The sequence below is a fragment of the Anolis sagrei genome, chromosome 1 (assembly GCF_037176765.1).
Source record: "Anolis sagrei isolate rAnoSag1 chromosome 1, rAnoSag1.mat, whole genome shotgun sequence".
Classification (NCBI taxonomy): domain Eukaryota; kingdom Metazoa; phylum Chordata; class Lepidosauria; order Squamata; family Dactyloidae; genus Anolis; species Anolis sagrei.
This window is the reverse complement of record NC_090021.1, coordinates 79,751,250-79,764,843: the sequence shown is the minus strand read 5'-3', so window position 1 is coordinate 79,764,843 and position 13,594 is coordinate 79,751,250. Positions and strand designations below refer to the sequence as shown.

At 44.8% G+C, this 13,594-nt stretch overlaps 1 protein-coding gene across 2 annotated transcripts in view; it reads right to left on the bottom strand.

The window, feature by feature from the left end:
- The window catches only part of MAP3K5 (mitogen-activated protein kinase kinase kinase 5), a 120,140-nt gene extending 107,773 nt beyond the window's left edge, over nucleotides 1-12,367 (bottom strand). The window contains exon 1 of one of the 2 annotated variants that reach the window (XM_060753435.2): nucleotides 11,808-12,367. In XM_060753435.2, the coding sequence (XP_060609418.2) occupies nucleotides 11,808-12,222 (415 nt within the window). In that variant the 5' untranslated portion in view covers nucleotides 12,223-12,367. The remainder of the gene's footprint in view (nucleotides 1-11,807) is intronic. The other variant, XM_060753434.2, reaches the window with a different exon arrangement.
- Between the last annotated feature and the right edge of the window lie 1,227 nt (nucleotides 12,368-13,594).

Sequence of the window (13,594 nt, the reverse complement as noted above, 5' to 3'; positions counted from 1 at the left end):
TATCAAGGCAGAAAATCCCACAATATCTGTTTTAAACTGGATTATCTGTGTCCATATTCAGATAATGTGGGATTTTCTTCCTTGATATTCTGGGATATATGGCTGTGTGGAAGGGTCCCAGTAGTTCCAAATCTTTAGTCGTCCAGGTGTTTTGGACTTCAGCTCTCACAATTCGTAACAGTTAGTAAGATGACTTGGATTTATGGGAACTGAAGTCCAAAACACCTGGAGGACCAATGGTTAGGAACCCCTGCCCTATGCTTTCCATTAGTCCCTATACTCTTCATAAGGGCCTTTCGCAAATGTCTCTATTTCTTATCTCCAATTTTCATATCCATTTCTTTTTCAACTCAATGCATCTGAGAACTGTTCAGCTGTGGAACTCTTTGCCCCAGAGTGTGGTGCAGGCCCCTTCTTTGGATGCTCTTTAAACAGAGGCTGGATGGCCATCTGAATGCAATTTTCCTGCTTCTTGGCAGGTGGTTGGACTGGATGGCCCATGAGGTCTCTTCCAACTCTAGGATTCTATGATCTCTGCACTTCTTCCTTCAACCACCTGCAACTTGGTATTCCTAACCCCTTGGTCTATTGCCTTTTTATATCCACACCAGTATTACTGTTCTTTCTGATCATTCTCTATGGTGGATAATCATAATTACGCTACCACGTTTCTTGCTGCAACTAATTTTCAAATGTCTGTGATTAGCCTGGCATGCAGTTAGAATTTACATAGCTATGATCCATAGCATTCCAACATTGCAAGTCAACACTTTGGCCAAGGACAAGACCTTCAGGCAACTAAAATACCTATGAGATGATAAAATAATAATCCAAATGCCTCAACAAAATGTTTTCTTTATTACCACAATACAATTCTAATCCAAGATTTTCCAAGAACTATATTAATACTTTTCAACTACTGAGGTTACAAAAATGTGTTTGGAACATAAGCTTAATGCTGGCAGACAACTCTTTTCAGCAGCTACCTAAAATTTTTGTGTAACCCAGTTCTAACAATAATTTAAAAATATGTTTTTCTACAGGAGTTCACTACTTTACTTTCAAAGGGAATGCTGTTTGTGAAACTTTCCCTTGCCTCATAACTGCCAGAATGTTTACAATAGGGAAACATTAAACAAGCAGTTTTTATTATTTAATTAACCAAAACCAAAATCAATAAAGTCAAAAGTTGGCAACAAGAGAAACAATATCATATTGGGTTAGAATAATGATTCAAGTGACTTGAGTTTAAATCCAATGAGTCAGAAATTAAGAACAGAGGTAAAGAAAATATTGTGGGAGCTAAAACATCATATCAGCATAAGGAGGTGTTGTATTATGGTGCAAAATAGGAGATAGCATAGTCTGGTGATTCTGAGTCAGAAAAGGGTTTTATATGTACGTATTTGTACGCTGATCCGAATGCAATCTTAATTTGCCTTTCAACCATTGCTACCACAAAATTAAATACAACTATGATGTAAAAATGCAACCCAATAACTGTCTTTTAAAGTTTCCAAACTTTCCACCACCTCCAAGATTGATTATCCCTGGTCGAAATGATATTTTTCATCAAGTCTGTGAAAAGATCTTATAAATCCCATCAAACTTGTGAGGAAGGACAAGAAATGGCTTCCAGTTTTCTCTCTAGTCTTACTTCCCTTCTCTCTCTCTCTCTCACACACACACACAAATAGATGCACGTAGCTTTCTGGTTCTTACTAGAATTGGTCAATACTTCAAATCTATGTCTGGAGACGCAATTGATTTCATAAGGTCCATCCCCACTTCACAATTACAGTGCTATTTTAATTGCCATGACAACGTTTTATAGAATGCTTGGATAACTTGAGTTCCCCAGCTGAAAATACGAAAGACAAACCATTCCCTAAACCTGACTCATCATGGTGTAGTGGTTTGAACATTGGATTAGGACTCTGGGAGACCAGGGCTGAATCCCTACTCCGTCATGGAAACCCACTGGGTGATCATAGGCAATTCTTCACTTCTTTAGTAAAGGCAACCCTCTCCCCCCCGCCCCCTGAACAAATTTTGCCAAGGCAACCTGATTGGTTGCCATAAAGACACAACAACAATACTAGAAATTGAAGGATTCCATAGTTCGTTACCTTGATGGTTAAAGTGGAATCAGAGCAATATAACTATGTTGTGTGAATGAACCAATTGATCAACAGTGTCTTATTCAAGCTCCATAGGGCTATCACTCTGTACAATATCACATTTGGATTATAGAACAGATGCTTTTGTAACCCAATTCCCCAGTTTGCTCCTGCAGAATTCTGGGAAATGTTGTTTGGGGCAGGCCTTTGGAATTCTCAGCTAGAGAGGTCCTGGTTTCCCTAAACAAATTTCCCAGAATTCTACAGGAGCAAATTGGGGTATTGGGAGATGAAAGCCTTCGTTCTACAACACATCGCTAATGTGATCTTGTCCTCTCTCATACACTAACATGTCACTGTGACCTTTGACCATGTCTTAGGCGAGATGCCCTTCTGATCCCAGCAACCTGCTTATTCCCCATCTCTCCTCACTGCTTTAAGACTATGCTGTGCTGTTCTTTCCCATCACCAGATATTCTAGTTGTCCTCAACTTCATTGGTCAGGACAGTAACTGACCCTTCTCTTTATTTCCTTAGATGAACAATGAAGTTGTTCATTACTGGATCCTACACCATCTAGTACAATGATCTTCTCTGATGACCATTTGAGATGGCCATAAAGCCTTGGACTAGGGCTCAAAATTAATGCAATTTGACACCACTTTGATTGTCCCAGTTCAATGCTATGAAATCATGGGAGTAGTGATATAATGGGGCTCCAGCACTCTTTGTCAGAAAATGCTAAAGGCCTTGTACAACTACAACTCCCATGATTCCATCACACTGAGTCATAAAGCCTTGGACTAGTAAAGTGGTGTCAAATCACATTAAATCTAGAGTAGATACACCTTTTGTCCACTGCTAGATATATTCGTATTCTCTGTTCCAATTAAAAAGAGATGTCTTGCTATACAACACATTTATTTTGCAAACTTGTGGAAGTATTTTATTACCAGTGGCTTTCACAGATGAAGTAAGCTGATAGTGGGGAAGTAAACCTTTCTCTCTCTGTGAAATTCCTCTTTTCAGTCTTCCTGTCTCAGCTCCCCCTTTTTATCTTTCATCATTTCCCAACATTCTCTGTCTCTGCACCCAAAAAGGAGCTACTCCTCTTTTAATCTCTACCCCACCACAGGTCTGCTTTCCCAACCTTACATTTTGTACTGTGCTGTTTCTGTTTCCTCACCAACAAGAGTATTTTTAGCCTGATTTCTAAGTTATCCTTCCCTTTTTTCACTTATGTCACATATGGGGGACTAGGTAGCTAATATAACACATAGAAAGATCTAAATGTATCAGCTGTGGAACCAGCTTATAGCTCTATAAGTTATTGTAGTACAAGATTGGGAACTATTTCTGTACAAGACAGGGAATATTTCACTTTGAGAATGTTCTTCTCAAAGAAAATTCCTCTTCCTTCCTTTATACTGTACCTGTTCCTCAATGAGAAATAAGACTCCACATGCATATGTGTGTGTGTGTGTGTGTGCACATGCACACATATAGCTATCAACTGATAGTGACTCAATTAATTTTTAGGGATTTTTTTAGGAATACTCAGATGTGAATTTGCCAGTTTATTTCTAGGTGGTGCCTCATCCAAGTACTAATCATAGCTCACCTTGCTTAGCTTTCAAGATCAGATGGGATATGGTACCTTTGGGTATCGGGGACCCTGTAAACCACCTTCTTTCTGGCCATGCAGGTGCTTCATTCTGATCAAGGTGCATAAATACACCAGATTTTGTTTGATCTCAGAGAGGTCTTCCATTTAGACCTTTCCATTGGATGGAAGGTGCCCAATGAATGCCAGGTGCTAGAGTCTGGCAAAAATACCTCTAAATGTTCTTTGCCTAAGAAAACTCTATGAAATTCATGTGGTTTCGTCTTGAACATACATATACACCCACATGCAGATGTAGCCATACACAAGTCTACAAGCACAAAGGAGCATTCAAGAATGTTTTAATCCAACATAAGTGCTTTTTTGCTTTGATTGTGGGAGAGTTAACAAGTGTTCATAAGACTATAATGACACTGCATTTACTTTGGAAACCTGTGGTAGCATTATCTTACAACCTGTGAAGAGCCATAGCTCAGTAGCAAAGTCTCTCTTCATTTGCATTTCTTGGTAGACCTAGCAGGGAGAGCCCTGACTGAAACTCTGGAAAGCTACTACAATCCTGCACTAGGTAGATTCATGGCCTGGCTCAGTATAGAGCAACTTCCCGTATTCCTGGTGGTAGTCGTCACTCAAATTCTGGAGCACATGGTCATGTAAACTCTGAGCTCACTCTAGCGGGATGCCAGCTGTTGTTAAAAACTACGGTGGCAAAAAAAAGTGTTCTTTCCTAAAAGATCTGATGTCATAGTAGCTAAATATAAAGGAGATGGGAAAATTCCCATACTCCCATGACTTTTGCTGATCCTTTTTGCTATTCATACTTTTTCAAGTGATTATTCAAAGCTAAATAGTTTACATTTATCTATGAAGTAATATTATTTTCTCATGGAATATGAACAGAACTCTTCACTCAAGGTTACAAAATATTTGTGAAGTTCCTAGGTACGTCTACACTATAGAATGAATGCGGCTTGAAACCACTTTAACTGCCATAGCTTAATGCTGTGGGGTCATGGGAGTTGTAGCTTGACAAGATTTGTAGCCTTCTTTACCAAAGAGGGCTGGTGCCTATAACTCCCAAGATTCCACAATCTTAAGCCATGGTAGTTAAAGTGGTCTCAAGTCACATTCATTCAGAAATGTAGATTCACCCCCTGCCATTCCATTACTTCCCTGCCACAATAAAGCTGGATTTGTGAAGTGAGCCTGGGAGACAGGGCTGAGTTGCCAATAGTGTCCCTTCTTCTATTAATGGATGGATATCACTAGATACAGCCCAAAACATTGAACAGAAAATAACCTCTCCTTAATTCTCTTCTACAGTTCTTTTCTCTTTATCCAACCAGCTGCCACCTCATCACACTACAGAAAAAATCCACTTAAAATCCGGTTTCTGCTTCCTGCAGAATTCTGGGGTTTGTGGTTTAATGAGGCTGTTAAAGGCTTCTCCCTAAACTAAAAACCCCAGGAGGCGGAAACCGGATTTTAAGTGGATTTTTTCTCTAGTGTGATGAGGGACCCAGAACTGCTGAAGTATAGAAACAGGGCATGTCAATGCGATCCCATTCTCTTTCTCTATACAGAACAGAGATGGGGGAGCCTGAAGGCCTCCAGAGGTTTTGGCTTTCGGTTCCACCACCGCAGCCTGGGCTGCAAATGCTAAAGGACTGTGGGAGTTTTAGTCCAAAACCTCAATGAGGTCTAAGGTTCCCAGGCCCTCTTATAAAGAGAGGATGTATGCATCAACTCTAAGGACTCATTCATATGATTAATCTGGCCCACTGAGGACAAGGGTTTTTGTGGTTCTGAGCTGTTTCTGGGATGTACTGAAGGAGCTATGTGTGGCCAATTCAGTAGTCATGATCTAAATTTACCATCCCAATGGTCAACACGTTTTCAGCAGTTGGTCAGGAGACACAGTCTAGACGTTAAGTTGTGTACACACTGCAATGGCTACGCAAATGGCCCTATTGCCCACCAAAACCCAGAGCATGGATCTGCCTGTCTCATGAATTATTAGGCAGTGTTTTATGCATGGGTCTCAAAGCCATGTCAAAGATTCTGAAAACTAAAATAGAAAAATGAATTAATTGATTCTGAATACAGCTTTATCCACCTGGCATAATGCCCTGGGTGTGACTTCCTGCCAAGGCACCTATCGTTGAAACAACTATTTGCCTTTGTTTACAGCACTTAGGTGCAACTGGCTCAGACAGCTGCCAAATGTATGAGCTGATTCCTATCTTCAGAACCAAGGAAACTGGAAACAACACGAAGCGTAACAAAACGCTCTGACTCCCTCTTCCACAACTAGTGGCAATTCAGACCCACAGAACTGGCACACGGGATTTCACCTACCCACACCAAACAAAATATATCCTCTACAGGAATTTTGTAAGTCCTCCAGGAGCTTCTCTGGTTTGCTTCTGCAGGAGTTTGTTATAGAGTTGCCCTGGAGATCCCTGCAATTTTCTAAGGAAAATACCTTTCTAGGAATGTTGTAGGTCCTCCAGGGCAATTCTATGGTAACCTCCAACATAAGTCATTCATTTCAATAGGCTTTGCTGTTATCCACACTTTCCTTTTTCCATGGTAAGTTCAAGAATGGATCCCTTGTGGATACAGAGCTCATTATGTATGCCATCCTGGCTTTTATGAAATTTACTTATGAAGTACAAAAAACCCACAGAATTAGTAACATTTTGCCTACTTGGAGAAATACACTAGAAGACTGTATTTCAAGACTGTATTTCAAGTCTTAGTCTCCTTGTTCAATTTCGCATTACCAATCTTGGAGTCCACAGTTTAACTCTGCGTTAAACTGTGACACATATTTCTGAACATGGTTTTCAAAATCAAGCATGTTTATATTTATTTTCCATTGACATGACTATAGCAAGCCTTCACAGGTGCTTCAAATGTATGCATTCTTCATGGACGTTTTAACATTTCCCCCAGTTTTTAAATGCACTTTCTGATTTGCAAACTAAACTGCAACCTGGGAAATCGGTGGAGTTCTAATTGCAAATTGCGGCAGAATCTGTGTTCAGTTCCAAGATCTGTAAACTAAGCAATTTCACGTGAACATGTGAGCGCAATGAATTTCTCATCTATCTCTCAATGAAAATAATGTAAAAGAAGATCTTAGGACTGGGTTTTACATTTTGATAGTTTATGATATTTATAAGTTTTAATTGTCTGTTGCTTTGATGTATTGTATTTTAAGTTGTGGAATATGCGGCATTAAATATTGCAATTTTGTGCACAACTCAGAGTCTCCTGCAAGGGTGAGAAGAGCGGGTTAGAAATTAAAAATAAATAGATAAATAAATAAATAAATAATGCCTCTGAGCATGAAAGAACTTAAATACCCTTAAGGAACCACATCCCATGTGATCTTTAAAGCTCAGAAGGGTTGGCCCTTGCTAGTACTTGTATGAGGGCCACCAATGAATGGTAAGTGCTATACGGTATACTTCAGGGGAACTGGGAAAGCCACATTCTGAGTATTCTTCATCTAAGAAACCCCTATGGATCAAGATGAGTCAACAGGTGACTTGAAGGCACACAGCTGCATCTCTAAACATGCATGTATCTCATGTACAGTGAGAATCAAGTGGCCTTCCAGATATTGTTGAAACCCAATCTGCAGCACTCTTGAGCACTAGTTACAGTGTTCAGACTTGGTAGGCTGTATCCCCTAAACGTCAAAAAAACCAAGATTATGGCAACAAGAATGATTGACAACTGGAAAATAGAGGGAGAAACCGTGGAGGCCGTGACAGACTTTGTATTTCTAGGCGCAAAGATTACTGCAGATGCAGACTGTAGCCAGGAAATCAGAAGACGCTTACTTCTTGGGAGGAGAGCAATGTCCAGTCTCGATAAAATAGTGAAGAGTAGAGACATCAGACTGGCAACAAAGATCCGCCTAGTCAAAGCCATGGTATTCCCTGTAGTAACCTACGGATGTGAGAGCTGGACCTTAGGGAAGGCTGAGCGAAGGAAGATCGATGCTTTTGAGCTGTGGTGTTGGAGGAAAGTGCTAAGAGTGCCTTGGACTGCGAGAAGATCCAACCAGTCCATCCTCCAGGAAATAAAGCCCGACTGCTCACTGGAGGGAAAGATACTAGAGACAAAGTTGAAGTACTTTGGCCACATCATGAGGAGACAGGAGAGCCTAGAGAAGACAATTATGCTGGGGAAAGTGGAAGGCAAAAGGAAGAGGGGCCGACCAAGGGCAAGATGGATGGATGGCATCCTTGAAGTGACTGGACTGACCTTGAGGGAGCTGGGGGTGGTAACGGCCGACAGGAAGCTCTGGCGTGGGCTGGTCCATGAGGTCACGAAGAGTCGGAGACGACTGAACGAATGAACAACAACAGGCTGTATCCCAGGCATGGGCAAACTTTGGCCCTCCAGATGTTTTGGACTTCAATTCCTAACAGCCTGCAGTATGGGCAAGCATTGGCCCTCCCTCCAGTGTTTTCTTCTTCAATTCCCACAATTCCTAACAGCCTGTAGCATGGGTGAACTTTGGCCCTCCCTCTAAGAGTTTTGGACTTCAATTCCCACAATTCCTAACCAACTGTGCCATGAGCAAACTTTGGCCCTCTCTCCAGCTGTTTTGGACTTCAACTCCCACAATTCTTAACAGCCTTGGACCACTTTCTTCCTTTCCTTTCTGCTTAAGTAGCTGAGGGGGTAAAGGAAAGGGTCTGAAGCTGTTAGGAATTGTGGGAATTGAAGTCCAAAACACCTGGCAGGAAAGCCAAAGTTGGTCCGTGCCTGCTGTAGCCCAACAAATGAATAGGAGAAATGTCCCACTTCTGACCCACCAAGTGCAAAGAAAAAATATGCACTGCACATTTGCATTTCTGGAAATAGCACCAAAGATGCCTTTCAGAGGACAACGATACAGAAGAGGAAAGGATGCCAATTATAACTGTACATTTTGTCCAGCATGAAGGAATTTTCTCACACGTCACTCTCTGGTTGTAAGAACAGAAAAGAAAAGTGGAAGGATACTAGATTGAACTAAACTGAGAAAAAAATATGTTTCCTGTAAATTATAGTTTTTCAGATGTACATCATTTCAGGTGTACAGTGAAAAGGGAAACAAAGTCTCTTGTCATCTTGAGATATCTGTCATAATGCTAGGACTGGTTGCAGCTCTGAATTGAATGAGTTCGCAGAGGAAAACCTAAGCAGTCCAGTTTGAATCACAAAACCAGGAAAAGCAAATTCTGAGGCATTCGGCCTGAACTACCAAAAAAATGAATTTCAGGATCCCTTCTTTCCATTTCCTCAAGACACTGCATGCTAAACATCCAAAACAACTGTGGGTTATGCAGAAATCAGGAAATGCTTCAAAATCCCAAACTATCCACTATGAATATCTAAGATACTGACACCTTTACTTCCTGATCGTTCAAAGTACACAAACTTTGTTTCATGCACAAAAAAATTAAAATATTGTGTATAAAGGCATATAAAAAGGTAAATGTTTCCCCTTGACATTAAGTCTAGTCATGTCCAACTCCAGAGTGTAGTGTTCATCTCCATTTCTAAGCTGAAGAGTCAGCATTATCCGTAGACACCTCCAAGGTCATATGGCAGGCATGACTGCATGGAGCGCCGTTACCTCCCCGCCGAAGCAGTATCTATTGATCTACTCACATTTGCATGTTTTTGAACTGCTAGGTAGGCAGAAGTTGGGGCTAACAGCAGGAGCTCACCCCACTCCCTGGATCTGGATCACCAACCTTTCAGTCAGCAAGTTCAGCAGCTCAGTGGTTTAACCCACTGTGCCACCAGGGCCCTGGATAAGGTGTATAATATGAAACAAAAATGTATTTGGTGCTGAGGCTTGTGTCCCATTTCCATTATGCATATGAAAATCTTCCAAAATCAGGAAAGGGGGCAAAATTCTAGTGCCAGGCCTTAGAGATAAAGGAGGCCATTCCAGGGATTATACTCCAACAGGTTCCACTGCAGGTACACAAGAATTATTATATTAGGAAGGGGTTGGAAGTGCTGAAGGAAGGGGACTCCCTTCCCCTTCAGTATCTCTCATCTGCAGTCAAGGAAGTGCCTTGCCTCCCTTGGCCCTCCTGTGCTGACAGGGAAGAAAGACTGTTTGCATCTACACCAAGTGTCTTCAAACTGCAGCTCTCCAGCTGTTTGGGCCTCCAACTCCCAGAAGCCCTAGCCAACTTGCTCAATTGTCAAGAACTGTGGGAGCTGGAGTCCCAGACAGCTGGAAGGCTCCCTGATCTCCACAGCAGAAATAATGCAGTTTGATGTCGCTTTAACAGCTCTGGCTCAATGATATGCAATCATTGGTGTCGTAGTGCCCTTCCAGAAAGGCCCTATATTCCAGGATCTGATCCCAGGTTTTCTGCTTTAAAGTGGATTATATGAGTCTTCACTGCCAGATAATCTGGGACAAAGAGAAAACCTCGGATCAGATTCTGGGATAAAGTGCCTGTCTGGAAGGGCTGGTGGTTTCATTAAGTCTTTTTTAGCCAAAGAGGGCTGGTTGCCTCGCCAAAGTGCAACTCCATAGGAAGTCCACAACAGTTCAAGCAGCATGAATCTGCACTCATAACTGCAAATTCTTGTAAAACTACAAATCCCAGGATTCCCTTGTACACTCCTGGTCCAGTGTAAAGGCACCCCTTCCAGTATAGGCAGTCCCCATGTGACAAATGAGAGGGGTTCTGTGGGCTTGTTCTTAAATTGAATGTGTGAAGTCTGAACAGGTACCCTTCTTAAATGCCAATCTCCAGCAATATCTATTATGCAAGCTTTGGATATCCTGGAGCTCCTGGTGGCGCAGCAAGTTAAATGCTAAGCTGCTGAACATGCTGACCAAAAGGTTGGCACATCGAATCCAGGGAGTGGGGTGAGCTCCTGCTGTTAGCCCCAGCTTCCGCCAACCTAACAGTTTGAAAACATGCAAATGTGAGAAGATCAATAGGTACCGCTTAGGCGGGAAGGTAATGGTGCTCCATGCAGTCATGCTGGTCACATGACCTTGGAGGCGTCTACGGACAACGCTGGCTCTTTGGCTTAGAAAAGGAGATGAACACCAACCCCCAGAGTCAGACACAACTAGACTTAACGTCAGGGGAATACTTTGGATAGCCTATGGAAGAGTGAACATCCCAGTGGCATTTCCTTTGCTGCCTGTGCCCCTGTTCGGGAGATTTCACCTCGATTTCTGTCCCTGTGATCATTTTGGGAAATTTCATTTGAAGGACGGGTGAGAAAGGTTCAGCGGAGACACCTTTCCGCTCTGACAACAACTCTTTCAGGAGCAAATTTCCCTTCTGAAAGGGAAGATTTCTCTCACTGGGTTGTTGTAAGTTTCCCAGGCTGTATGGCCATGTTCCAGAAGCATTCTCTCCTGATGTTTCACCTGCATCTATGGCAGGTATCCTCAGAGGGGGGAAAGGATGGGGCCTGAGACCAAGCCTCACAACCTCTGAGGATACCTGCCATAGATGCAGGTGAAACATCAGGAGAGAATGCTTCTGGAACATGGCCATACAGCCTGGGAAACTTATAACAACCCAGTGATTCCGGCCATGTTGTTGTTTTCGTGTCTGGAGTGACTTGAGAAACTGCAAGTCACTTCTAGTGTGAGAGAACTGGCCGTCTGCAAGAACGTTGCCAGGGGACGCCCGGATGTTTTGATGTTTTACCATCTTCCTCTCATGGGGAGCTGGAGCTGACAGAGGGAGCTCATCCGCGCTCTCCCCGGATTCGAACCTCCGACCTGCTGGTCTTCAGTTCTGTTGGCACAAGGGTTTAACCCATCGCGCCACGGGGAGCTCCTGATTCCGGCCATGAAAGCCTTGACAATACATTGATTTCCCTCACTTCCTGTTGTCTCCGCCCCGTTCTGAACTGTGAGTCGTTTGCAAGTGGGATGTTTGCAAGTCGGGGATTCCCCAGCATGGAGGGAGGGCTGCCAAGGCGCGTTCGTCCTCCAGTGGAGACGCAAGGAGGGCGGGAGAAGAGGGAGGGGGGAGGGAGGGGAGGGGGGCCTGCCTCACCGGCGTTGTAGAATCGGTCGAGGACAGCGGTCTCTCCGAAGTCGAGCTTCCCGAAGTGGAGCGCCTGGAGCTCGGCGCCCACGGTCTCGCACGCCTCGCGCAGGCTCTGCAGGGCCCCGCTCTCCGCCTGCAGGACGGCGCCCGGGCTGGCCTCGTTGATCACGTACGACACCGTGGTCCGGCGGGCCCCCCGGGACCGGGCCCCGGCCTCGCAGGCGACGGTGGTGCTCCCGTGGCCGCTCTCCTCGTTCCAGAAGGCGCCGGGCGGAGCTGCCCGCGAGGACCCCGCTCCGCCCGCCCCGGCCCCGGTTTTCCTCCCGAAGGCGTCCTCGCAGAGCAGCAGCGGGCATCCGCCCCCGACCAGGCTGGGCACCGAGAAGGTGATGCCCGCCGCCTCGCTGCTCTTGTCACTCATCGCCGCTTCGGAGCCCAAGCCGGCACCATCGAGGCGCGCGCCGGCCTTCCGGGACTTAAAGGGCCCCCGCTCTGCTCGCGGGACACTTGTTGCATCGCTCCCGCCTCCGCCGCTTCTGCCGCTCCGCGCCTGAGCCAGGAGAGGCCCCGCCCCTCGGGAGGGGGAGGGAGGGAGGGAGGGAAACGGGGCGGAGCTCGCCGCGCGCCCGTCAACACCCGCCGCCCAGCAGCAGCAGCAGCGCCCACGGTTGGCCAGGGGCAATCCCTGCGGAAGAGCGCCCCCTGCTGGCCCTGCCCTGGAAGGGTTTCGCCCAATCGCTTGCTTTCCTTCCTCAAGTAGAGCCGTGGCTCTTAACCTTCCCAATCCCGCCACCCCTTCATGCAGTTAGTTCATCATGTTGTGGTGACCTGCCAACCATAAAATTGTTTTCATTGCTACTTCATAACTGTAATGTTGCAGAAGCATACGAGAAACTCGGCCTGTCATTGAACATCGAGAAAATAAAGGTTGCTTACCTGTAACCGTATTTCTTCGAGTGTCAGTCCGTGAAATCCGCACCTATGGGTTCTTCTTTGCGCATGCGCAGAAACTCGGAACATTTCTAAGTTTAAAGAATTAAAAATGATTATTTGAGCCACCTAGGCCCCGCCCATTCCCCCGCCCCCCTGGATATAAGCGCCGAGCGGCGCCGCCATTATCTAGTTCCCAGCGCTAAACAGCAGCCAGGAGAATGGCATGACAGAGGGGAGGACGGGCGGGTCGTGCGGATTTCACGGACTGACACTCGAAGAAATACGGTTACAGGTAAGCAACCTTTATTTATTCTTCGTGTCGTCCGTGAAATGCGCACCTATGGGTGAATAGCAAGCTACTGACCTGGAGGTGGGTCATGCCACACAGGAGAAAAGAACTGCTCTGCCGAAGCTAGCATCTTGCTTTGCCTGTATGTCAAGCTTGTAGTGAGCGGCGAACGTGGACGGCGTAGCCCACGTAGCTGCTTTGCAAATCTGATCCAAGGGAATTCCCTTGAGGAATGCTTGAGATGTAGACACAGAGCGGGTTGAATGTCCCACGAGGTGGGATGGAGGTTCTTTCCCTGCGAGCTGGTAGGCTAGACGGATGGTTGCAACAATCCAGGAGGCCAGTCCTTGGGAGGACACAGGCTGGCCAAGTACGTCTTTCCTGTATTTCAAAAACAATCTGGGAGACTTCCTATAAACGGAAGTTCTATGTAAGTAAAAGGAGAGTGCTCTTTTAACATCAAGGGAGTGCAGAACTACCTCCAACTGGGTTGGGGAAAAAATTTGGTAGAACAATGTCTTGTGACATATGAAAATGAGAGACCACCTTAGGAAGGAACGTGACATCGGTG